Source organism: Crassostrea angulata, chromosome 9 (genome assembly GCF_025612915.1).
Source record: "Crassostrea angulata isolate pt1a10 chromosome 9, ASM2561291v2, whole genome shotgun sequence".
Taxonomy (NCBI): Eukaryota; Metazoa; Mollusca; class Bivalvia; order Ostreida; family Ostreidae; genus Magallana; species Magallana angulata.
The window spans coordinates 10099931-10127506 of record NC_069119.1 but is presented as its reverse complement, the minus strand read 5'-3'; the positions used below and the strand labels follow the sequence as shown (position 1 = coordinate 10127506).

At 32.7% G+C, this 27576-nt stretch overlaps 1 protein-coding gene across 1 annotated transcript; it reads left to right on the top strand.

Moving 5' to 3' along the window:
* Positions 1-470: 470 nt before the first annotated feature.
* Positions 471-24485, top strand: LOC128163047 (uncharacterized). Its single transcript, XM_052826505.1, has 14 exons — positions 471-746; positions 5580-5680; positions 15317-15462; positions 15714-15926; positions 16216-16325; positions 17419-17561; positions 17835-18005; positions 18166-18293; positions 19169-19323; positions 19494-19564; positions 19816-19960; positions 22242-22526; positions 23151-23351; positions 24189-24485. Exons 1-14 carry the CDS (start codon positions 494-496, stop codon positions 24395-24397), a joined length of 2331 nt encoding a protein of 776 aa, XP_052682465.1. The 5' UTR covers positions 471-493; the 3' UTR covers positions 24398-24485.
* Positions 24486-27576: the final 3091 nt, after the last annotated feature.

The following is a 27576-nucleotide window of genomic DNA, read 5'->3' as shown; positions in this document are numbered from 1 at the left end:
TTTCAAGTTTTACCCACGATGGTTTTTATAACATGACCGATGATTAAAGTCGAGACTCCCAAGGCTTTAACATTGGAAAAACCTAAACGCGCATTTTGAATACACAATTACCAAATGTGAACCAGTTTTTGTAACCCGAATAAAAAAGAAACAACAAAAACATTGTGCTTTTTCATATTTCTCATGTTGATAAACTCTGATTTTTTGTTCAAGGTGATCAGTAGTGCACGGAAAATACCCCCCCCCCCGGAATGTATAAATTACTTTGATTGACAAGCGTTACCCGAGAACCGTTACCGCATCACATAGTCGCAGTCTATCCTTCGAACGTTTGCTGAGCGTGAACTCATTTTGTCAATTGCAAAACATTAATTTACAGAGATGTTTATCTAAATAAATAGTTAAATTCTCAGTATAAACGTCCATTACAATAGTATGAACATTTCACAGAGGTACCGATATCTATAAACCTTCGAAAGAAAACGACTTACTGATGAATTCTGTCCGATTTTGTCTGGTTTTGCTGATATTTTTACCTGGTGTTTCCTGTGCATTTAATCATAAGGTGGTTTCATCATGCAGTGAGCATGAAACTGTTTGCAGTTTTAAGTTTGATGTACGGTACAAGTTTTCAATGGTATACAGTGACGAAAAGGGATACGCCAAACCTATCGTAATTCGAAATGGGACATTGCTGAAAAGATCATCATATAACACAGAGGAATTTAAACTCCTGACTCCGAAGGGTGAGTCTTTCTTTTTCTATGCACTGGCATAATAACACCGTCACAATCTTCTAAATAGAAAAATTTTAATTGTTAATTCATTATGCTAGTACTTTTACATGATCGACTCGTTTATTGTTTTTTAAGATTCCAACGGAAGACCTTATTGTTTTGTTACTGTTTCTTCTAATTATTTTTTTCCACAAATTTTGGGCACGCGATTTCTCAGAAACTATTCAGCCGATTTTGACCATTTTTCACAGATGATTGCCAGAGGTCATAATTCTAGACGTGTTTTGAAATTTTAAGATCGTCACTTCCGGTACCGAGTTACAGCGGATTTTCTATTTTTGTACGACCTATTTTGTGCAGAGCTGATCTCATAAACTATTATCGATATGAATACAAACTTTTCAGGATATGTAGTCTATAGTTTGAAGTTGTACACTATTATATTGTTTTACGCCGGTGGCGCCATTTCATTGAGCTTGCGTAGGCACGAAAATTGGGTACGAGTTTTCATTCAAAATTTTCATACGTTTTGATATCTATCATTTTATCAGTTTATATTTTGTTAAATAATATATAACAACAGTGGTAGAAAATCAAGTTCTTTCCAATAAAATCAATAAAAAGGGGCTGGCCCCTTTAATTAGGGACCAAGGGACTTGTAAAGTCTATTACAAATAACTTGAAAACGATAAATATTTTGTTATGCATTATAGAATCCAAGTTGTTGGACACTACATTATCGGTTTGAAAAAAGTCATTGTCAGGTCCATGTTTGACATAATTAGGGATTTTTATTCAACTTTTTTTTTGGGGGGGGGTGTTAATTATGTAATTTTATCAATATTTCATGGTATCATTTAAAATAAAAAAAAAATCGGACGGAAGACCTACTCGTTACTCGTAACGAGGTCGTATCTAGTTATTATTATTTTTTTCCACGAATTTTGTGCACACGATATCTCGAAAACTATTCGGCCGATTTCGACCATTTTTTCACAGATGATTGCCAGTGGTTGTAATTCTAGAAGTTTTTTGAAATTTTGAAATCGTCAAGTCCAGTTCCGATTTACGGCTGATTTTGGAAATTTTTACGACCACTTTTTTGCAGAAATAAAGTCAGAGACTATTAGAGATATGAATATGAAATTTTCAGGATTGGTAGACCATAGTTTGAAGATGTGTAGATTGTAGTTGCTCTGTGCCAGTGGCGCCATTTCTTTGAGCCCGCTTGGGCTCGAAAATTTGGTACGAATTTTGCATCATAATTTTCATACATTTTGATCTGTATTTTTTTATCTGTTAATATTTTGTTAAGACATATATAACAAAAGTAGTAGATAATCAAAAGTTCTTTACAACAAATTCTAGAAATACGGGCTGGCCCCTGTATTTAGGGGCCAAGATACTTGTAAACTCTAATACAAATAACTAAAAAACGATAAAGATTTTGTAATGCATTATAGAAGCAAAGTTGTTGATCGTTACAATATCTATCAGGAAAAATCATCTCCCATTTATTACGTAATTAGGGATTTTTAGGGGCCAAAGTACTTAAACTTTGACGCAATATATCTAAAGATGGACACATATTTTGTTAAGCTTTGTAGAAAAGAAAATGCTTGCATTGATAATTCTAATCGATTCCATTAATCAAAAGACTAGTTATGTCCCCATTAAGGATCTAGAGGGCCGGCCCCTAAAATATTCAATCATTTGTTTCTCAAAAATGATCAACAATTTTAAATAGGTTTATGAACAGAAAATGTTAGAATTTGTGAGACCTTTCGATTGAATTAAAAAGAAAAGAGGTTGGTCCCTAAAATTAGGGGCAAGGACACTCCTTAACTCTATTATAGATAACTTAAAAACGAGAAAGATTTTGTAATGCATTATAGAAGCAAAATTGTTGCTCGTAACAATATCTATCAGGAAAAATCATTGCCATCCCCATTATTACGTAATTAGGGATTTTTTGGGGCCAAAGTACTTAAACTTTGACGCAATACATCTAAAGAAGGAGACATATTTTGTTAAGCATTGTAGAAGAGAAAATGCTTGCATTGATAATTCTAATCGATTCCATTAATCAAAACATCAATGTCTGACCCCATTAAGGATCTAGAGGACTGGCCCCTAAAATAATCAATCATCGGTATCTAAAAAATGAACAACAATTTTAGATACGTGTAAGAACAAAAATTGTTAGTATTTGTGGGACCTTTTGAATGAACTCAAGAAAAAGGGGCTGGCTCCTCAATTAAGGGCCAAGACAGTCGTAAACTCTATTACAGATAACTTAAAAATGATAAAGATTTTGTAATGCATTATAATAGCAAAGTTGTTGATCGTTACAATATCTATCAGGAAAAATCATTGCCCCGCCAATTAGGGATTTTTAGGGGCCAAAGTACTTAAACTTTGACGCAATACATCTAAAGAAGGAGACATATTTTGTTAAGCATTGTAGAAGAGAAAATGCTTGCATTGATAATTCTAATCGATTCCATTAATCAAAACATCAATGTCTGACCCCATTAAGGATCTAGAGGACTGGCCCCTAAAATAATCAATCATCGGTATCTAAAAAATGATCAACAATTTTAGATACGTGTAAGAACAAAAAATGTTAGAATTTGAGAGACCTTTTGATTGAATTCAAGAAAAAGGGGCTGGCTCCTCAAATAAGGGCCAAGACAGTCGTAAACTCTATTACAGATAACTTAAAATGATAAAGATTTTGAAATGCATTATAGAAGCAAAGTTGTTGCTCGTTACAATATCTATCAGGAAAAATCATTGCCCCGCCAATTAGGAATTTTTAGGGGCCAAAGTACTTAAACTTTGACGCAATATATCTAAAGATGGACACATATTTTGTTAAGCTTTGTAGAAAAGAAAATGCTTGCATTGATAATTCTAATCGATTCCATTAATCAAAAGACTAGTTATGTCCCCATTAAGGATCTAGAGGGCCGGCCCCTAAAATATTCAATCATTTGTTTCTCAAAAATGATCAACAATTTTAAATAGGTTTTATGAACAGAAAATGTTAGAATTTGTGAGACCTTTCGATTGAATTAAAAAGAAAAGAGGTTGGTCCCTAAAATTAGGGGCAAGGACACTCCTTTACTCTATTATAGATAACTTAAAAACGAGAAAGATTTTGTGATGCATTATAGAAGCAAAGTTGTTGCTCGTTACAATACATGTATCTATCAGGAAAAATCATTGCCATCCCCATTATTACGTAATTAGGGATTTTTTGGGGCAGAAGTACTTAAACTCTGACGCAATACATCTAAAGAAGGAGACATATTTTGTTAAGCATTGTAGAAGAGAAAATGCTTGCTTTGATAATTCTAATCGATTCCATTAATCAAAACATCAATGTCTGACCCCATTAAGGATCTAGAGGACTGGCCCCTAAAATAATCAATCATCGGTATCTAAAAAATGAACAACAATTTTAGATACGTGTAAGAACAAAAATTGTTAGTATTTGTGAGACCTTTTGAATGAACTCAAGAAAAAGGGGCTGGCTCCTCAATTAAGGGCCAAGACAGTCGTAAACTCTATTACAGATAACTTAAAAATGATAAAGATTTTGAAATGCATTATAATAGCAAAGTTGTTGATCGTTACAATATCTATCAGGAAAAATCATTGCCCCGCCAATTAGGGATTTTTAGGGGCCAAAGTACTTAAACTTTGACGCAATACATCTAAAGAAGGAGACATATTTTGTTAAGCATTGTAGAAGAGAAAATGCTTGCATTGATAATTCTAATCGATTCCATCAATCAAAACACCAATGTCTGTCCCCATTAAGGATCTAAAGGGCTGGCCCCTAAAATATTCAATCATTTGTATCTCAAAAATGATCAACAATTTTAAATAGGTTTATGAACAGAAAATGTTAGAATTTGTGAGACTTTTCGATTGAATTAAAAAGAAAAGAGGTTGGTCCCTAAAATTAGGGGCAAGGACACTCCTTTACTCTATTATAGATAACTTAAAAACGAGAAAGATTTTGTAATGCATTATAGAAGCAAAGTTGTTGCTCGTAACAATATCTATCAGGAAAAATCATTGCCATCCCCATTATTACGTAATTAGGGATTTTTTGGGGCCGAAGTACTTAAACTTTGACGCAATACATCTAAAGAAGGAGACATATTTCGTTAAGCATTTTAGAAGAGAAAATGCTTGCATTGATAATTCTAATCGATTCCATTAATCAAAACATCAATGTCTGACCCCATTAAGGATCTAGAGGACTGGCCCCTAAAATAATCAATCATCGGTATCTAAAAAATGAACAACCATTTTAGATACGTGTAAGAACAAAAATTGTTAGTATTTGTGAGACCTTTTGAATGAACTCAAGAAAAAGGGCTGAAATTTCATTGATATTTTAATCGTATCGGTTAAAAATTGAACGGAAGACCTGCTCGTTACTCGTAACGAGATCGTATCTAGTTCTTAATATAACTCGTTCAGAATTAGTTTTGTCTATTCAGTTCATAACTAGAAATGTTTGGTGTTTATTCAAATATTTTTAAAAAGCAGAAAAATAAAACAAAATATCCCTCTTAATGCTTTCTGCTCTTTCTTGTTGATTTAACTCGTTCAATTCTTAAAAAGGCATACTGGGGAATCAATCAATTTCGTCGGGGCCAAATTTCGTGGATTGCTTATTTTGCAGGTTTGTGGGGACGTAATTTCACGAAAATTGAGCCACCACAGATTCTAATGATTCCACAGTTCTGTACATCCTTGTTTTTTACGGTCATCTATTCTAAAGATCTTAAGCACATCGATTGTATTAAATTTGTTTTTCAGAACTTGAGCAAGTGTTGACGGTAGATGGAGTTTACAAACTTCTTTTCAGCATAAATGGAGAATTTCCAGGCCCACCGATTGTTGTTTATGAAGGACAAACGGTAACTTAAATACTTTTTTTCTGGATGTCGTCCATCTTATAACACACCAGGCCGTGCGGACAAATCGACTACCGCACGTTTGCGCGGTATGATTATTTGTCTGCACCGCCTGGTGAATTTAAGAACCGCCGATATCCGAAAACAAAATCGAAAATTCAGTCCAGAAATGTATATACTTATGTCAATTTGTATGAAAGATTTGTGTATTGTCGCTTTAAATCCATTATATACGCCCTTAGTCGGGAACATGAAACATGCATGGAACAGCCATATCAACATGTTATTTAGTACGCTTCCGTGACTTAAAATATAGTGCGAGGAACTTTGGAGAGAAAAATCTTTATTATTAACGTATAGATATGATAACACAATTATTTTTCTTAAGTACATCTTTTGTTTATTTTTAATTTTAGTATGAACATTTCATTTAATCTTACAATAATAAATATATTAAAAATGTGCAATGACCTTTTTACTTGTGCTCTTGCGCCTTGACAGGCGTTAGCTGCCTCTAAGTGTGTTTACAGGAAATTGATCGTCGCAGATTTCCAATACAAACAAATTGAAAATTATATTACATATAAACATACGCTCTTTTTCTTATGGAATAATTTAATAATAAAATTATACCCTATTTGAACATAATGTTACATAAAATATATGAATTGACTTTGTTGACGTAAATAAAAACATTTTAGTGTTACTCCCGGTATTGTTATAAAATGATGTTTTTTGTTATGTTTGGAAAGTTCATTTAAAGGTACTTTCTCTCATTTACAGGTCGATAATCCATCATTATTTCCTTAACTATAGAACAAATTTTTCCAATACATATAATAATAAAACATATAATCCAAAAGATTTTCTAGTTAAATCTTTAAAAATAAAGAAATGGTTTAAAACAATTACATTGTCACCAATAATGATTAAAGCTGGCATGAATTCATAAAAGCATTTGGTAGCCATATTAGTTTCGATCGCACCTCTACTGCCACTAGGTTATATATACCGGTTGAAAAAGTTACGGTCGGTTGCTTTCCGATCGAGGCATTCAAGTTGCTTGGACTCTTAAATGCATGAACTACACATTGTAGTAAAATTTTTATAGTTTAGAATAAAGAAAACAACAATCAATGAAATACAAAAAACATTCTTTTGTAAATTTGTTCTTTGAAAGGATTCTCAAGATATCTTTATCATTTTGCACAGACAGTGCTGCCGCACTTCGCATTCACATCGAACACGTGTGTCGTTCATACAGAGGAATTAACGTCTGTGTATTTTTGATAACCCTGGCGACACTATATAAAACACAGTAGATAAAATGATAGTAAATCCAAGAAAGTAACAGCGTAACATCGTTTCCATCCGTTTTCTACAAAAATACTCCGTTTCTAAAATCCATGCGATCATTGACATTGCCCGATCTGCCACAGGGTGTGGTTTGCGCATGTGCGATGTTATAACATACACAGGAAAACGGTCAACAATTATCGAGGAATTTTATAAGTATCTGCGCCTGGATTTTATGCAGTCTGTCTTGTTTCGTCATTTATTGGATATATCTTGCCAATGCAGGGTTGTCATTTTATTTTTCTTCAAAACGCGTTTATACAAGTCTTTTCATCCAAGATAACGTGTTCGGATGTATGAAACGCCTGAATGCGGTAAAGCATGAATAGTGCTCTCAGCCTTATATAGGGGGTGTGTAGTGATGAGCAGAACAATAGAAATCGACAACTAATATGGCAGAAGTCGGAGATAAAAGGGAAATAATGCGTGTTCATGAATTCATGTCAGCTTTAATGTATTGTTACAAATGCAAGAGTAAAGTTCAGATTTGAAATTTTAACCCCTCTACACGGATTCAATGATCGTAAGGTGTAGGACATTTCATCTCATGCTAATGTCAAATATTGATAATTGATTAATCTTCTAAACTTAGGTTGTCTACAAACATTCTGTTTTTAATTTACATGAGAATAGTAACGAATGGGTTAATTCAAAAACTTATTATGTATTGTTTTTAGTTTCACGTACCGCAATCTTTACAACCGTACAATTGCAATCTTAGTGTGCATTAATTAACCTATGTTTTTCATACCACTTCCAAATATTTTTTATGGGATATGAAAAAAAGATGCATAGTTGGTTGCTAAAAATGAGGTTGTTCACCTTCAAAAACACAATTATAGAATAAGAGTAGAAGGGTTGATCTAAAACTAATGACACACTATGCACCGCGTTTCACGCTGGCGCTGTATTGTATAGAATGATGCATCAAAAATTTCCTGATCAAAATTCTAACTAGAATTAAAATTTCGTTGAAAGCTTAACAATATATTGATGTTTTAGGATGATATTTACGTGACATCGTCGCGTCATGAATTTATATCTTTTATTTATAAATGAATTATATGATTCAATATTAAAAAAAAGCCCTAAACAACACAATATTTTGAAACAGACATGTCATAGACCTCTTCTTGCTGTCTTAAAATATTACAGAACATAACCATCAATTTCAGATACGCAATTCCTTTTGTATCTAAATCAAAGAATAAAAAGACTTGACTTGCGAAAAGAGATACGAGGCATTTCTTGCTTTTGATGGACAGAAATCACTAGAAAATGAACTGATATTGATATATCAACCTAAAATTGAGAGCGAGTGAACAAGGTACCTTAAACGTGGTTCCGATATCTTATAAAGGCATATGTCCTGTTCATAAAAAAATTAGATAGACAGAAGATTTACGCTCTGAAGTTAAAGCTAGGTTCTTACGTCATGAGCTATATCATAAAGTTACGTTCATAACTTCTTGAGGAGACCCCGACAAACTGATTAAATAACATTTAAATCATATACATGTACTACCCGATCAATTACAAAAAGAGTAATAAGTCACTTCATAAAACAAAAGGCCCAGGGGCCACATCGCTCACCTGAGCAACAATTGCCTAATTCTGATCAAATTAGCATTACAGTATCAAAATATCTTGACAACTAAGTACAGTAGATCTTGCTGAAAAAAATTTGAAAATCTGCTGATTTTTATCTACCTCTCTTTTTGGTAAATACCAAGCCCCTTTTGTTGTTGTACCTGTAAGAAGATTTTTCTCTATTCCTATATACCCCCCTCCCTACTTTCGTGGCCCCACTTTTCTCTAGAGAATCATGGTTTCATCAAACTTAAATCTGCATAACCTGTGCTTTCACACAAAGTACTGTGTTTTGGACCGAAAACTTTCCAAGAATATTTTTAAAGATTTTCTCTATATATTCCTATGTAAAAATTCAAACCGCCATCACAGCCCCACCCTACCACTAGCGATTTTGCAAACTTGAATTTACACTACCCGAGGATGCCTCTACACAGGTTTAAGCTTTTCTGGCCAAATAGTCTTTAGAAAGAAGATTTTTAAAGATTTTCTCTATATATTCCTATGTAAAAATTCACCCCCATTGTGGCCTCACCCTACCCCTGGACTATTATTTAAACAAACTTGAATCTTTACGATCTGGGGATGATTCTACTCAAATTTGGGCTTCCCTGGCCTAATATTTTTGAGAAGATTTTTAAAGATTTTCTCTATATATGAAAATTTATTGCCCATTGTGGCCCCGCCCTACCCCAAAGGACCATGATTTGAACAAATTTGAATCTACGTTATCTGAGGATGATTACACGCTAATTTAAGCTTTCTTGGCCAAATAGTTTTAAAATATTTTTTTTTAAAGATTTTCTCTATATATTCCTGTATAAAAATTTATCCCCCAAATGTGGCCCCACCCTACCCCCACAGGGACCATGATTTGAACAAATTTGAATCTACACTATCTGAATATGCTTCCACTCAAATTTGAGTTTTACTGGCCAAATAGATTTTGAGAAGAAGATTTTTAAAGATTTTCTCTATATATTCATATGTAAAAATTGATCCCCCAGTTGTGGCCCCACCCTACCCCCGGGGACCATGATTTGAACAAACTTTAAGTACACTACCTGAGGATGCTTCCATTTCAATTTGAGCTTTTGTGGCCTGATAGTTTTGAGAAGAAGATTTTTAAAGATTTTCTCTATATATTCCTATGTAAAAATCCATCCCCCCAATTGTGGCCCCACCCTACCCCCGGGGACCATGATTTGAACAAACTTTAATTTACATTACCCGAGGATGCATCCATTTTAATTTGAGCTTTTGTGACCTGATAGTTTTTGAGAAGAAGATTTTTTTTTAGATTTACTCTATATATTCCTACATGTATGTAAAACATGATCCCCCTATCGTGGCCCCACCCTACCCCCGGGGCCCATGATTTGAACAAACTTGAATCTACACTACCTGGGGATGCTTCCATTTTAATTTGAACTTTTCTGGCCTAATAGTTTTTGAGAAGAAGATGTTTAAAGATTTTCTCTATATATTCCTATGTAAAACTTGATCCCCCAATTGTGGCCACTCCCTAACTACGGGGACCATGATTTGAACAAACTTGAATCTACAATACCTGAGGATGCTTCCATTTTAATTTGAGCTTTCCCGGCCTAATAGTTTTTAAGAAGAAGATTTTAAAGATTTTCTCTATATATTCCTAAGTGAAACTTGTTCCCCCTATTGTGGCCCCGCTCTATCCACAGGGTCCATGATTTGAACAAACTTGAATCTACACTACCTGAGGATGCTTCCATTTCAATTTTTCCTGGCCTTATAGTTTTTGAGAAGAAGATTTTTAAAGATTTTCTCTATATATTCCTATTTAAAAAAATCATCCCCCCAAATGTGGCCCCATCCTACCCCCGGGGACCATGATTTGAACAAACTTGATTATACACTATCTGAATATGCTTCCACTCAAATTTGAGTTTTACTGGCCTAAAAGATTTTGAGAAGAAGATTTTTAAAGATTTTCTCTATATATTCCTTTGTAAAACTTGATCCCCCTCTTGTGGCCCCTCCCTACCTCCGGGGACCATGATTTGAACAAACTTGAATCTACACTACCTGAGGATGCCTCCACACAAGTTTAAGCTTTTCAGGCCGAATAGTTTTTGAGAAGATTTTTGAAAAATACCAACAAATTTTCAATAATTCTCAATTCTATCCCCTTTAATGAGGGCGTGGCCCTTTATTTGAACAAACTTGAATTCCTTTTACCTAGTGGAGCTTTGTGAAAAATTTGGTTGAAATCTGCCCAGTGGTTCTTGAAAAGAAGATGAAAATGTGAAAAGTTTACAACCTTTTACAATGTACAAGTTTACAGCCTTTGGCTCAGGTGAGCTAAAAATGGGGGAAAAAAGTAAAATAGAGTATTGTAGCCATTTTTTTTAGAGTATTTCTACTGTGGTTTCATTAATATTCAAGGGGTATCAATTTTCGTGGATAAAGTAAAAATCACAGTTTCAAGGATACGTAAGTTCGTGGCCAAAGACCCTATCAATACAAATTGTTAGTAGAAAATGCACTTCAATGAACATTAAAATTCATGGTTAAACTTAAAAACGAAATCAACGAAAATTGGAATTAAACGAATATTGATAAAACCACAGTATATTACGAAATTCTATCAGAATGCCAAAGATCTAGAAATGAAGTCGCTAGCGTGCGGCGACTATACTTACCCCACGCTCTACAAAATATACCATCTTCAGAAATATTAATAATAATGAATTAAAATTTTCCGATCTGAATGAAATAGGTATATATTTCAAAGCACAAGTTTTTGTCACTTTAATGTGACTTTTCACGATCTTTACGCATTTGTAATTTTATTTTTGGATCAACCATCGTATATATTCCCGATGGTAATTTTCTTCCTTCTGATTTGCTATCTGACAATAGAACAGCAATATCAACATGTTTTTCAAATCGGTTCTGCGACTTGAAGTCAGAATAGTTCTAGAAACTTTGGTGAGAATTTTTTTAATAAACGAATAGTTATGATTGCACGATCATTTTACATAAGTACATTCTCGATTTTTTTTATGCTAGTTTGAACATTTCATTCAATCTTACAATGATAAATATGTTCAAATGCACAAAAACCTTTTTACTTGTGCTCAAGCGCCATGACAAGACTGAGCCGCCTCTAAGTGTGTTTACAGGAAATGGATCGTCGCAGATTCCCAATGCAAACAAAATGGAAATTATATTACATATAAACATACACTCTTTCTTTAATGGTATAATTTAATAATAAAATCATACCTTATTTGAATACAATGTTAAATAAAATATATGAATTGACTACAATTGCATGCTGAATGTGCATTATTTAACCTATGTACTTCATAAGTCTTCCAAATAAATTTTCTGATGAGATAAGAAAAAAAGATGCGTAGTTTGTTGTTAAAAATGAGTTTGCTCATCTTTAAAAAGCATATCTAAATTAAGAGTATACATTTTCGATGGTGATTTTCTCCCTTCTGATTTGCTATCTGACAACATTACCCCTAAGTTATGTAACTCTCTTGATTTTGAGCGAAACGTAAATGGCTGAATGATTGAGAAAGGTTTCATAATGAGGTACGGGATTATTTCCTGTCTGTGTCTGCTTTTTCCTGCCCTCATTTAATGACATATTTATCACGCATAATGAATTCACGTGGTTGCAGCCGACAACTAAGGACATTTATGTAAATGTAATGTGGATCACCATGTATTTATATAATGTAAATGTCATGCAAAGAATATAAAACGTTTTTAATCAGTTGTCAAAATAGACGAAAATATTTTTAGCATCTAACACAAAGCTTGAAAAAGTTAATTTACACATAAATAGTCCGAATGATTGAATTGCACACCGTGACAGAACTACTATTTAGTCTTTTTTCCTGATAATGCAAATCTAGACTCCGCCCTAAAGTTTCAGTCACGTGAATCGATTTTTATGCTAATGACCCACGTGGCTAAGATTTCATAACTTTATTTCACATCACTGAACTTTATGACTGCAGTTTATGTAACTCTTACATAAGGACACAATTTATTCCATTCAACTGATACGGTTTCTCACATACATTATGTTGCTAGAAATCATAAATTATTGAGATGAAAGTATTCTTTACAAATCTTCAGAAGTTAATCACCGACCTTGAATATTTTTGGAGCTTGTTAAGCCATGAGACAACTTGAAACATTTTTTGTAAAGTGCAATTCTTATTAAATGCACCAAGAGGATATTTATCTCCGATCTATATTTTAGAAGCTCTTTCATTTACAATATTACTTTGTAAATATGCATTTTACCCAAACCCATTTGGGGGTTTTTTTAATATCAATTATAAAACTATTAAGGTCAGACGACATGTTCCTCAATTTTAGATAACTTTTTCCAGGAATTTGTTAATGGTTTACAACTACTTTGACAAGGCTTTCTTGCAAAAAATTAGGGTACCTTACCAGGCATTTCTGCAAAATACTAGAGTATGCATTATCCTATATAATCTTCTTGAAAATACACTTGAATTGCTGATATGAAAATAAATACATCTACAGCACTGCGAAATTCACTATATTAGAAAAATATCTCCGCCGAGGCGGGGCTTTGAACTCACGATCTCCATAACCTCTATGCTTCTGGCAGAGAGCGGCCACGGTTCTAACCACTCGACCATCTATACGTATAACCAAATACAAGTAAATTTTGATCATTTTTAAAGTATTTATAAAATTAATATTTTTTATTGGAACTCTTTATTACGAGGAGATACAAAAGATTCTCGAGGAACGTGTCGTCTGACCTTAAAACGCTCACTTGAAAATTCTGCAAAAACAAACGTTAAATACCTGGGAAAGCAAAAACCGCATGAGAAACTGCATGTGTAATTTCCAATTTCTTCTTCACTTTTGATATAATTAGAAATAATACTTTTTCATATGAATAAGTGCTTTTGCACCCGAATAACATAAACAATGTTTATATATTTTATATCGTTCCAATATGTCCAAAGACATTAAAATACATTTCATAAAGTTTTTGACTTTTTGGGTAATGTGTCACCATGACCGAGCCTCTGATCAGTAACAACTACAATACTATATGCAATAAAATATTTATATACAAAAATTACCAATATACAAAAAAGTATCGGCAATACACGACGCGAGACGGTCCTTCGGCTCTAATCCTCCTGTCTACGCCCATCACCATGCTACCCTGAATCATCGTCCATTGTGTCCACCGTGTCCACCAGTTCACCACTTCACCTGCTCAAGGTAATCAACTACCAGAAACTCTTCTAGTCGTCCACCGTAGGCCGTCAGTCACCATCACCTCTCAGGCCAATACACAGAGCCTCGTCAATGCATAGAATGTGACTAACCCCGGAACCTTTAATTATAATGCTTACAAAAATACAATGTATTAATGACCATGACCGGTCTCCGTATAATACATTTAAACAGAGTGAACTCTCAACACTTAGATATATGTTTACATACCGTAGCGAACGGCACAGGTAGTTAAACTACACTACATACTAAATATCTAAACAAAATATGACACTATTAGACTATTATGCAAAAATATTGCGATATATACGTGGTATACACGTGGCCCTGTTAAACATACAATGCTAAGGTAACATTCACGTGGCAACTCTTGTCCGCTTTTTATAGTATTAATATAAAGTAGCACTTATAAGCTCTAAGAGTTACAGAAATTAAATGAAATGAATAAAAGTAAACTTACCCCGTCTGGAGATTTAGTTACCAGGCAATTACAAAACTAATTACACGTGGTCAGATCCGTGTGGGGAAATCGTGTGCTCTGTCCAGAACTGCAAAATTCAAACCTTATAAAGCACTAACAATGAGGGTACAATGACCCAGGTTGAGTCTATTATGCTGACCTAAGCCAAACTGAAAAATATGAGGCTCCATACGGGATAAAAATAAAAAGTCTATCAAAACACTGGGGTTCAGTACGGGATAAATCTACTACATATAAAAACAACTTACACTACAACAATTACTAGGATTTGATTGTCACATAATGATTTCGTTGTCTTATCGGAAAAAAAATTCCAAAAATTAGCAAATTTAAGAAACATTCTTTGGTGAAGATTTTATTACACATAGTGAAAAAGGTCTATGAAAGCACAACCACCAAAAATAGGGGCGATCAAATTTCAATTTTGTTTTACGTGACATCCAAATAATTTTATTATTGATATTCAAAGCTACACACAAAATATTATTTTTTTTGATTATTAAATAATACATGTATATTCATCGTTAAAAGGTATAGATTATGCAAATAAACCTCTTGTATGCACCAAATTTGAAAGGTCAGTCCCTTGTTTTTAATAATAGGCTTTTTTAGATTAGAAAGGAATTTATTTTTTATGTTAAGCTCTATCTCGAGTTGTTGATTAGATGTCACAATTTTAATTTCCATTTTATTATTTTTGAAGTTCATTGAAGTGCAATTTCTACTATTAACATGCATTGATAGGGTCATTGGCCATCAATATACGTATCCTTAAAATTGTGATTTTCACTTTATCTACGAAAATTGATACCCTTGAATATTAATGAAACCACAGTAGAAGCGACTATTTAAACACATATCAGACTGTCAGTACCTTATATAAAATAAATCCTGTCGAAGTCAAAACTTGATGATTATAGATAGAGGTGCTGGTGAGGAACCACCTCTCTAACGAGGTCTTCACTGTCCACTGGCACGGCATGCACCAGAAACACACGCCTTGGATGGACGGGGCTTCCATGGTATCTCAATGTCCAATTGGACCGGGACAGAGCTTTATGTATAGGTAAGTAATCCAACCTTTAGCTCAAACATTCCATCAAAGCAACAAACCTTGAGTATTAATTGTTTTTAGAGTAAAAAAGGTTTTAAAAAAACTTAGTATTGAGATTTTAAAAAAACTTTTCTTCATATGTGTAGATATGTAAAACTTTGAAGAGAAAGGTTACTGTTTCAACATCAGCATGCCAACATGACTCTCTTTTAGTGTGGAAACATTTCAAATCACCTATTGTTAATTTGAGAATATTTTTGCAGATTTAAGGCTGACCCAGCAGGTACCCACTGGTACCACGCCCATCAGGGGTCAATGAGGGGGGACGGGCTGGCGGGACCCCTGATAGTCCTCCCACGCAAAAAACGGACGGATCTAACTAGGGTAGAGGACGACTTCATCATTGTCATACAGGAATGGAGCAGAAACAAATCATCACTCGAAAATCACGAAATCCATGCATGGAACATGCATTTGTAGGTTTTCTTCATGGTTTTCTGTAGAAAGGAGTGGGAAGTAAATTGATCGCAATAAATTTTTAACAATAAAATTCATCCGTTATTTAGACTTTTTACTGCTTACTACTTTTTTGGCTTAGAAATTATATTTGCAAAACAAATATCATTTTCAAAATAATTGACGTAATTTTACAAAAAAAAAAATAAAGTATGTAAAATTTTACTGTAAAGCCTACTATTTGAATTTCATATACTAATATAATGTATAATTTTGTCTTATTGAAAAATACCTTCATTTTCCTTAAAGGTACGCCGACGACTTTAATTGTACTGAGAGCTGTTATATCGTTACACATACCACGGACGGAACCAGCATGGGCATGGAACCTTTCCATTCCGGACTAATCAACGGAAAAGGTACGTCCTGAATAAACTTAAGCTTGGTGCGAAAAAACCTGTCCATATCATATATCTTTTAGGTAATTCTTATATTTACTAAAAAAAACCCTATACATGTAACATTTTATGTAAAAAATGAAATCTTTTTTTGCACATTGACACTGATACCCCATGGTTTCTGTGTGAAGGACTGGAAACATGTTGTAAGTATCATTTACAACATAAAACTCGCAATTGTTGTTATGACAGGATGATTTAAAGTGGCAAGGTTACTCAAAATAGACGTTTTACTTTTTAATTATGACAACAAATAAAGAAGAAGAGCTACACGAAATTTTATTAAACGGAAGGTTTCACGCATCATAAGGCATCATCTTTCAATTAACAAGTCAAAGCGGGTTGTTTTGGACATTGGTTTAGTGCCACCTGATTGCAATTTCTAACTACAAATAGTTACAAAGGGATTGAGACACTGAAAAAATATTTTGAATATGAAGCTATTTGATGTCGGTGGTAAAAGGTATGCATTAATAAAGAATGCATCTTAATAAATATATAGTTCTTGAAAATATCAGGTTTTAATGGGAGGCTTCTGGCTCATGATATATTTCACGCTGCAGTATTTACATGCCTCTGGGTTTGCGTGGTTATGAAACGGGAGGAAATCTCAATGTTTTTGTGTTGGCCCAACGCTTAATTCTATATTTTTCTTTTTTATTTGATTTATTTACTTTTGAATATCGTAATTTTTTCAAGGCTCGTGTTTTCAAATGATATATTAAAACATGGAAATCGTGTAAAAATTCGATATTTGCTCAATCATGATTTTGTGCGTCACCATGTCCCTTTAATGTTAAATAGACGTTAAACCTTAATAAAATGAATAAGCAAAATGCATGATTTTAACTGTATAAGAGATGTACCAGAGGCATACACTCGTCCAGATACACACACACAAAAACGACGGTAAGTTATTTCACTATCACCCCGACACAGTTTTGTTTGACTGATTCAAAAAATTACTAGTAAATTGAAAGATTTGGATATAAGGCTGGCTTGCATGCCGAAAATATATATACGTTATGCTGTGATTATGATATTCTTTTAATAGGTCATCATTATCCGGATAAAACGGAAACACCTTTAGTTCCGGTACTTCCCCTTGAAATATTTAAAGTAAAACCAAACAAGAACTATCGGTTTCGAATCATAAATGCTGCCACGTTTGTTTCCTTCAGATTGTCAATAGACGAGGTGTGTGTGGTTTTATTTATTAAATTCAATGATACCTTGAAATATGGAAGTTGGTTTTTGAATTGATTGTGAATTTTAATTACTATTGTCATCATTATATAGCTATGTTTGTTTCAAAATCAAACTGCTTTTGAATACAACTTATGATTTTTTTTTAAAATTATTTTGGTAATACACCCACTGAAAGCTAAAACTTCAGTCTTTGTCGAATGATACATCATTCTTAATATATATAGTATCATTTAAAATCGTTTTCTTAAATAAAATTGTCAGCACTTGTTGCGTGTAATTGCAATGGACGGACATGACGTTGAACCGGAAGCTGTCCAATCGGTCGTTATCGCAAGTGGGGAGAGATATGATGTTTTGGTTCAGACTAAAATGAATTCGAGGAAAAATTTCTTTATCCGCGCCGAAAGCATGGAACTCAACAGCAGATATCAGGTATAATTTTGTTTTGTTTTATACTATTAGCAACAAATGTAATGAGTTTATCAACAAAGGTTTTCTATGATGTAAAGAATAAAATAATAGTAAATGTAATTGAACAATTATAATTGAATGAAACAACAGGTTAAATACGAATTGGTTTGTGTAATTGTAGGACCCTATTTACCCTGGAGTGGTGAAGGCTATCTTGAGATATAAAGACGCTCCAGAAAGTTTGCCTGACACAACTCGCCAGGAATGTACCCGAGAAAACGCTTGTAAAGTTATCAACTGTCCAAATAAGTATGTGAATGGTATCAAACATAATTCTGAGAGTAGAAAATCTTCTGCGAGATTTGATACATTTACAAGTTTAATTTTATTAATAGTTATATGACCCATGTTCGTGTATTTGTGTTGATCCGGGCAACTTAATCAAAAAGTTCGTCATAATGGGATTTGTTGCATCATATTTCAAAGGCATGACCAAAGTGTACGAATTTACATATCATCCTAGTTAATATTACGGTATTAAAGTAAAACAATTAAAACTCTGGTAGCCCCATTTATTCCTGGGGATATGATACAGCATTACTCGCAGATTTATTGCAATCATCACAATAGAACATTATATTTGCGATCCAATTTAATTCTGCCTGTTTCTTCGACACTTAGATAATTTTAATTTGCATGATTCTGAGAGTTTTCACCGATAACAAAAGCTTTCTCTTTCATATTTCAAAAATTATATGACGATTTAGTTTGAAAACACATCACAGAAAAACAATGATTTCTAATTCACATATGTCAACTTTAAACACAAAAGCAATTAAAAATCATAACTAAAGAATGAAGCTTATTCCGCAGAATTCTTTATGGAATGGTGCTCTTTGTTGCCTGCCTTTGTTGTTATGTGTAAGCAAAGCTGTCGCTTCCATAGACTATGCTTAAAGTGTGTGTGTGAAACTGAAAGAAAGGATAGTCAGGGGAATGGGTGGATGAGGGCCTTTTGACATTTTGTTAAATTCATATTTGTAAAATCATAAATAAAAACTACAAACTTTAGGGTCTGAATCCCTCCTTAAATCAAAAATACTCGTTAAACGATTTTTGGAAAATAGTTCTGCATCCGAGAATAAGTGTGGAAGGCTTCGAAACTGTTGTTTTATCTATTTAAGACTATACCCGGAGGCTGATCACGTGGATTGTTTTTCCGTTGCGAATTTACGATCCACGCAGGAAACCATCAATTCCTGTCCAGTCCCTGTGTCTCAAAATGGAGAAAGAATACGAGAAGACTTTCTAAATTTTCATTTCACAGCAGCAAATCCTGGTATTCTTAGCCGAGCAAGATTTGAAAACTACTTCACAATTTTTTTTCTCTATAATAATTTTCTTTATTTCTTAATTCATCTGCCAGCAATAAAATTTGATGCAATGTCTAAAATTTCTTGTTTAAATTCTGTTTTTACAATAGCATTGTTCATTGAATTATCGTTGTAGAATCTCCGAACCCAGTTATGAAAGCAACAATCAGTGGCCATGTTTTCACCACCCCTACCTGTCCTCCACAGGTTTGTTTATAGTTACTTTTTATCAAAAGTGTCTAATTTAAAAGTTTCATACCCAATCAAATTTGTTTTATGATTATTTAGATATTATTTTGAAACATTTATAATGTATGAGAGAGTGAGAGAGAGAGGGAGGAGAGAGAGGGAGAGAGAGAGAGATGACGATAATGAGAATGGGGATCACGAGGAGAAGACAAGAGAAAATGGGATTTATGTTCTACTTGCATTTGACTTTCATTGTTCTTATTTCACAGTCTACATATGGTACCAAAGAAAGCTCATGTATCAATGACTGTAACAAACAAGAGTGCTTGAAACATCAATGTAGCTGTACACATTTTCTCAACTATGAAAACACTTCTTTGGGCTCCGCTGTACAGCTTGTTCTTCTCAGCAGAGGTAGGTTGTACGACAGTCAACACAGTCATGCTTATAACTTCATACGGAATGTTAAACTTAAAATTTAGCGATATCTTTTTTATGGTGTTTTTTTTTGGGGGGTTGGCAAAAAAGCGGGAAATACTTCTATTTCCCAGGATGGTTGGAAATACTGGTAATTCCCGGGATTTACTGGTATTTCCCGGGAAATACTGGGAAATTAAGTTCTTCAACTACATATTATAGTACTCCATACTTAGATATTAGTCTTAATCAAATCTGTATGGATGTAGACAATAGTACACCTTGTCAGCTATATGACATTTTACAATGTTCTTTGATTTTAACAAGTTTTGACTGGTCAGTAATGCATTGGTTATTTTCTTATGATTACTCCAAACACGGTTCATTCATTGACCATATTGTTATTTTGTTTTAAGACTTAAGTCAGGTATAGGTGCATCCATACTGTTATCATAAACATGAAATCAAAAGTTCCATTTTCTGGTTATTTGGTGAAATTGTGAAAATGGGGCAAGAAAATTTGTGAAAAAATAAAATGACTGTGTCACTACCTCAGTATGCAACACACCTAAGAAGAAGCCAATTAGCCCCACTCATAGTATATATCTCCCCAAAACAGGAGCACAAAACTGTCAAGTGTCAATTATTTATTAAAACAACATGTATGATTATTTAATTGTTACTTGTAACACATACAGTAATTATAACAGTTTATTTTGTGCTTTGAATTGTAAAGCTCAAAACTTGAAGTACAAAATGCTGGACTAAAATGTGTTCATTAGCAGCTATAGAAGTCCTTAGGAATAGGTGATCTAGTGAATTTAAGATTCATAAACTAACAGAAAAATGGGAAAGTATGATATATTGGTTTTTGATTCTGATTGTTAATATCTTATATCCAAAACATAAGTTTTACATTGAACAAAGTAAATAAATAAAGATTATAAATTTGTATTTCCCAGTTTAGTTAAAAACAGTAGTATTTACCGGGACGGGAAATACCGGTATTTACCACCGGTAATTCCCAGCACTCGTATTTCCCGGCCAACCCTGTTTTTTTGGTGTTTTGTAATTATTAAACAGTTTTTATTATACATTATTTTGCAATTATACAAAATTTAAATTATTTAGAAAACATAAAATGGCAAATTTTTGAAAAGTTATTTTTCAGACATTTCTACACAGCTAAATACTTATTGAAAATGTTTATTTTGATATTGCAAAAAATTACGTTAATAGGTCAAGATGATTATAATATAATCCTCCAATACCAAAACTCTGTCACCATAAGCAGAAAACATTTTACTTTTCTCTGTAAATTATTTTTGTGATTTTTATCATTTGCAGTCACTAAATATAACTTGAAACTCAATTAAGAATGATCAAAAATATTTTCATTATAATTCAAATAAGTACACTGAATACGATGTTTACCATACGTGCAAATCATATCTAATGAACCTAACTCCGTTACCCACATGTTCTATGATATTTCAGGGAATGAAGGCACAATAACAAGTTAGTTTACACTCAGTTTGTGTCTAGGCCAAGTTATAATAAGTAGAAATGTTGCATACAATTTTAAAAATAGTTTTTAATTTCATCGAAATGAAATAATCGCCAGAATAAGTACAACGGACTTTTCAAAATGCATGGATGCCGTTTGATTTCTGTCCTTACTTCTTTCAAATATTTCATACCATTAACGAATGTATTAATGATTCTATTATTTCAATATTACATTTTTTTAATAAATGTGGCATATTCTAAATAGCGACATGTTGTATATATTTATATCCTGTATAAGGCAAAAATTACGGCTTGAGCGATTTGACGTTATTATCAAGGGTTATGCATAAACGCTAGTGCGGACTGAAAAAATGTATTAACTACCTTAATTAAAATTGCATTACATGTAAAATTATTTATCTTAACCTATCTAACAATGAAGACCATCGTAAGTGTTTGGACTTCAATGTCAGATATATCGATATTTCAGTTCATCCGTAAAAGAAAGTGCCAGCTGAATAATATTACATGCAATTATTAGTGCAAAAAATTAAGGGGTAATTTTGTTATGTTTTAACACATTCTTAAATTTAACCGTTGCAAATCGTTGACATTTAATTGGAGATTTTTACATGTAAATTATGACGTCGTAATTTCACTTGATTACAAACGGCGAGGAGTTTCACGAAAGTGACGGAGTTAAGGTAGTGACGGAGTTGGGGGGTTATGCGATGAATGAACTGAGGGATTTTCTTGTTTGATATTTCAGATGGATTACAAGGAGCGACAGATCACCCAATCCACATACACGGACACAGTTTTCATGTTTTGAAAACTGTATACCCTGAACTTGATCCCACAACAGGGTTGGTGACGAACTTTAGCAGAGACATCGAATGTGAAAGCGAGACCTGTTTAAAACCAAGATGGAGTAGTAAAGAGTGGGCTGGTGGAAACCTTCCTGACCTGAATTTGCGGAATCCTCCACTCAAAGACACGGTGGTGGTGCCAAGAGGAGGCTATGTGGTACTTAGATTTTACCTGGATAATCCAGGTATGATAAGCAGATTTTCTTTTGATAATATGATATTGATAGATATAGCTCAATGTGTAATTTAAAAAAAAAATGCTTATTCTATCTTTGAAAACATACAAACCTAAGTGATCAATCGTTTATGAAATACTCTTGCCCTTCAAAATTGTAGAGGCATCTCAAATGTGTATTCGTTTCATTAGAGCTTACTACTTTAAAAGTTTGATTGCCAGCTTTTAATTTATTTTCACATTATACATGTTATACTTATCTTTCCGGCTTTGAAATGCAAAACTATTGCATAATTTCTTATAGTGTATCAATTTTTACATTTTTTGACGAGTTTGAAATCATCGTCTTGCTAGTCGACTGAGAGCAAATAAGTCTTTTGTAGAATATTACCTTTCTTATGCACTTTATAATTAACTTTGATTAATTAGTAAGCCTTTGCAGCAAAACATAGGCCACACAAAGAAAGCCCCATCATGTTTGGGGTATTTTAAATTATCGAAAAATGTCAAAGAACACAGCTGGTCGTTTTATAAATAAAAAAAATAGCATGTTATGATATCAATAATACATTGTAAGAAAATAGCTGATTTCAATAGTTAAAACACTAAAACACATTTTTCCTTTTAAATTAAGGATATTGGTTCCTTCATTGCCATATGGATGCCCACCAAATGGAAGGTATGACACTAATAATTAAAGAGGGACAACGAATATTCCACCCGAAACCTCCCAAAGGGTTTCCATCTTGTGGGGACTTCACGTGGAGTCTTAATGACTACAAGGATGTGAGAATAGCTATATTAGGCAACGAAAACAACTCAACGGATAGTAATGGTAAAAATAATTGTCATGAAAACAATTAAATATCAAAATGTATTTTTTAAAGATATTGTTGGTAGTTGTAATTTTAAGATTATCAACAAAAATAAAGTCTGTATGTACAGTTAAGGTGATGGGAGACATCTGTCGATATTAATGTGGAGTAAAGTACATTTAAAATAAAACTCTTTCACCTTTCAGAATTTATAATTTTAGAAAGTGTAACCAAAAATACGTTTTAAACAGTATTGGAAAGGTAAAATTTCTAAAATCCCAGCGGGATTCGAACTTGTTACTTACAGGCTCGTAAAGAATCCTCTGACCCACTACGCTGCGCATGAACGTGATAAATTTTAGAAAGAAACTATCGACAAAATTACATTTAATTATTTTGTTTAATTTGATAAATAGTACGTCACAATATGGAGGTGTCCTATACCACCTTAATCTTTTTACATAATATATTCTCTTTGCTGAAAGATTATGGCTTAATTAATCTTAATATTTCTCGTTTGGAAAATGATATAGATATTGTGTTTTACAAGAAATAATAAGTTGCAGGTAATAGATATCGCTGTTAGAAAGTTGTTTTTTAATGAGCTTGTCCTATGTGTAAAAAAATTTTTAAAAATGACATGTCAAGCATGAAAAAAAAATTGCCTCTTAAATCTTTAAATCAAATATCTTTTTTTAACTTTCAGAATCAGTATTTTTTTAATCCAATTTTCAAGGTTATTTAATATTTTTTTCCAATCACCATACCTTCAAAGTACATTTATTTTCATAAGTGTTAATCATCAGTGCATTTATATTTGTCATTTAAAAATATTAATCATTTTTTTTGAATTTCAGATACCCAGAAATTGAGCGATACGGATTTACTGTGGGAATTAACTGCAGCTGTTTTAATAACGTGTTCATTTGGAGCTGTCCTTTTTCTGTTATGTTTAGTCAAATGCTACTTTTGTAATTGTCTTATAGAAACGCGTGATCAGGAGAGCCCGTACAGCCTGCTAACACAGAACAATGGAGCCAAACCCCAATCATATGGCTCATCTTGACATAGAGTTCTGTATAAAGACAGCATTATTAGAAAATAATATCATCATTGTTTTTTCATGTATTTCATTTCATTAATAATAAACTTAATAGAGCTGCTGCGCCTTCTGTTAATAATGTTTTTGAGGCACAAGTGTCGTAAGTCAAACTAGTTCTTACAGCTACTGTATATATTAAAATTATAAACTAATTAACGACGTTTTACCAAACAAAACATTCGAAAGTGTCGAAATTACATCGAAAGGGAAAAGAGCTTCGAAATAAAATATTTACTTTTAGTCTAGTTTCCGGACAATTCGTATAAAATGCAAAAAATAAATGAGATTGACACAGCTTAGATATTCAATGCCAACTCGAGACTTTTTTGACGGAACACATCGGTATTATTGCTTAGGGTTGATAAAATATGAAACAAAAACCTTTGTGTAATAACAAGGAATTCCTTGCAAAAGAAACATTATTTGAAATGTTATCAAAATATACCAAATATGACTTAGAAAGCAACTCTATAAAGATCATTATTGTTAGAAAAAAGACATCTTACATGTATGCGCGTTAAGCATGGTTCTAACGATAATAAGTTTTGTAATAAAAACGGAAGTCTATTATCAAAAACTTAAATTACATCACGCGAATATCTTGTACGGTTTATTGTACAAAGTATACATCTAAAGTGTTGATAGACGCTATTGCGTCGAAAAAGTTGAATAATCGGAGGTTTGTTGACATGCAACTTTATTTTGGTCCCTAATGATAATCGGTGTTCATTTGTAACGGTGACAAATAACATGAGTTAAATAAAATGTTTATCATTGCTAGCTTAACGCGAAAAATTAAATAAAAAGAATTAAGTTTTACTAAGGTTTTGAGATTTCAATTTTGTTTACAAGGTCCAATACCTGAAACTGTTTTAAAATCACAGAATAACGATGTAAAAAACAAATCTCGATATTGATATATCAATGTCTTGTTTATCTCGATAAAATATACTACGACAAAACTAGATTAATATTATATGTAAAACAGAAGAAATTCGGAAAAAAAATTATTTCCTTTTATCCCTTAAAACTTTCTGTAACAATGATATTACAAACAAAAAAGTTAAATTTTTGGTGTAAGGTTGAATTATTTCGAGTATAATTCTTAATCACTAGCTAGCCCGATATGGCAAAAAAATAAAAATAACAAAATTAAGGATAAAATTTCTCGAAAATTCAATCATTGACCTTATGTATTGTTAATTGTGTATTGATACACAATATTGATGTATGAATACAGACTTTAAAATAGTTTTAGGCAATCAATGGTTTTCAGCTCCTATCAGTCCGTTATTGTAATATTTGATTAAAAACAGGTAGAATTTTTCTAATCAATAGAAGATTATATATATGGACGAACTTTAAAGTTAAATTCAAATTAATTTCTGGTCTAAAACGATTAATTGAAAAATCAAATCGGTGAAGGTATTCTTATTTTATCATTTTCCAATCACAAAAATATTTGATTATTTTTAGATTATTTAACAATTAAATAGACTTTGGTAAGAGTAGGCAATTTCGACAATTTTTTTCAGGAAACATATCGAGGTCATTGACCTAATCATTTGAAAATGAAAAATAGCACACCATTAGAAACCACATTAGAAAGGCTAATGTTTGTTAAATAGGTTTTCGTTCCTATTAGTGGATTCCACCAACCCCCAAAGTATACGTTATCATTAAATAACACTTCAAAATAAGGTAGTGAAATGAAATAATAACCTTTTTTATCTTTCTGTATACATATTTTCTTAAAAGCAAAGAGAAAGCAAAAGCTGTTATAGGAATCTGAACCTACTTCTTCGCTTTTATATCACCCATTATTTTTATGTTCACAAATACATATTTATTATAAATCTTATAACTGTGTATAGCAATAAATACATTGCAATTCTACAACGTTATTTATATATTACGCCTTTAACGAAATATAACACTCATACATAATAAGGGAGTACAAAGTCAACGCATCTTAGATCCCTATAAATGTTCATACTAAAGTTGTATTGTTATCTGTTAAAAAAGTAGCATGGATGTCACATGTGGATAAGTGAAGATTTTCTGTCCTGGGTTATCAGCCTGCATGATTTTTATTTCCTTGCTTATTCTTCATTCTGTAGTTTGTGAAAGGTAGTGGAAACCACTAAACACCGTACTGAGCTTATTATTTTTGGAGAATGTTAGAATGGTTCAATCTTGATATGCGTTTTATATTTTAAAAATCGATTCCACAGTTTCATTTTATGCCATAAAATAGATATATTAACTGATTTTTTTTCAACATCAGTACAAAACACATGTCTAACCTACGAAATACATGTAAGCCTTTATCAACGAAGTTAAATTTTTCTAACATTTTTTGTAGTTATAGTTCACTAGTTGGACCTACGGTTGGTAGTTTATACAGATATTTGTATGCATCTAATATCAAGGAAACCCGAGTAAATATTTAAAAACCGAGATCACAATATCTGCAAATAAAAGTCGGATATAAGCATGAATATAACAATCGATGAAATAAGAATCTATTGATCCTTCATGCATGTAAATAGTAATAAAACAATGGATTATAAACCGTTATTCATCTGTTTTAGTTTTATATGGAGTACACAGGAAATGTGTCTAGGAGCTATATTAAGCATTGGAAAATTTTAGTTGTAGCATAATCTGACTCTATTTAAATTTTAAAAAAATCGTTATCAAGAGTCTTTAACAGGTTTCGATTTTCTCCCTGCTGTGGGAACGTTTCCAATTATATTTGTTCTGAATTGCAAAACAGAAAGCTTTATGTTATAAAATCGGTGTCTCACTTCTTTGTATCATTTCCCTGTCTTAATAGCCGTGTTTTTTAATACTCCCCAATATCTGATCTAATTCGTATTAACATTTAAGGGGGTTTGGTGGTCAACAAATCGGATCTGCCTTAAGGTGCCTCACTACACCTTGAAATAGTTTCTCAAATCAGCAGAAAATTACTTGATTATGATAGAAAGCATGATGGATAAGAAGTATATACATCAAATTGGCGAAAAAATGTGCAATTTTAGATAATTCATTCAGTAAACATCAACAAAATCCCCAGGTGGATTCGAACTCATGACCTGCGGTTCACAAGCCTGATACTTTAACCACTGAGCTATGAC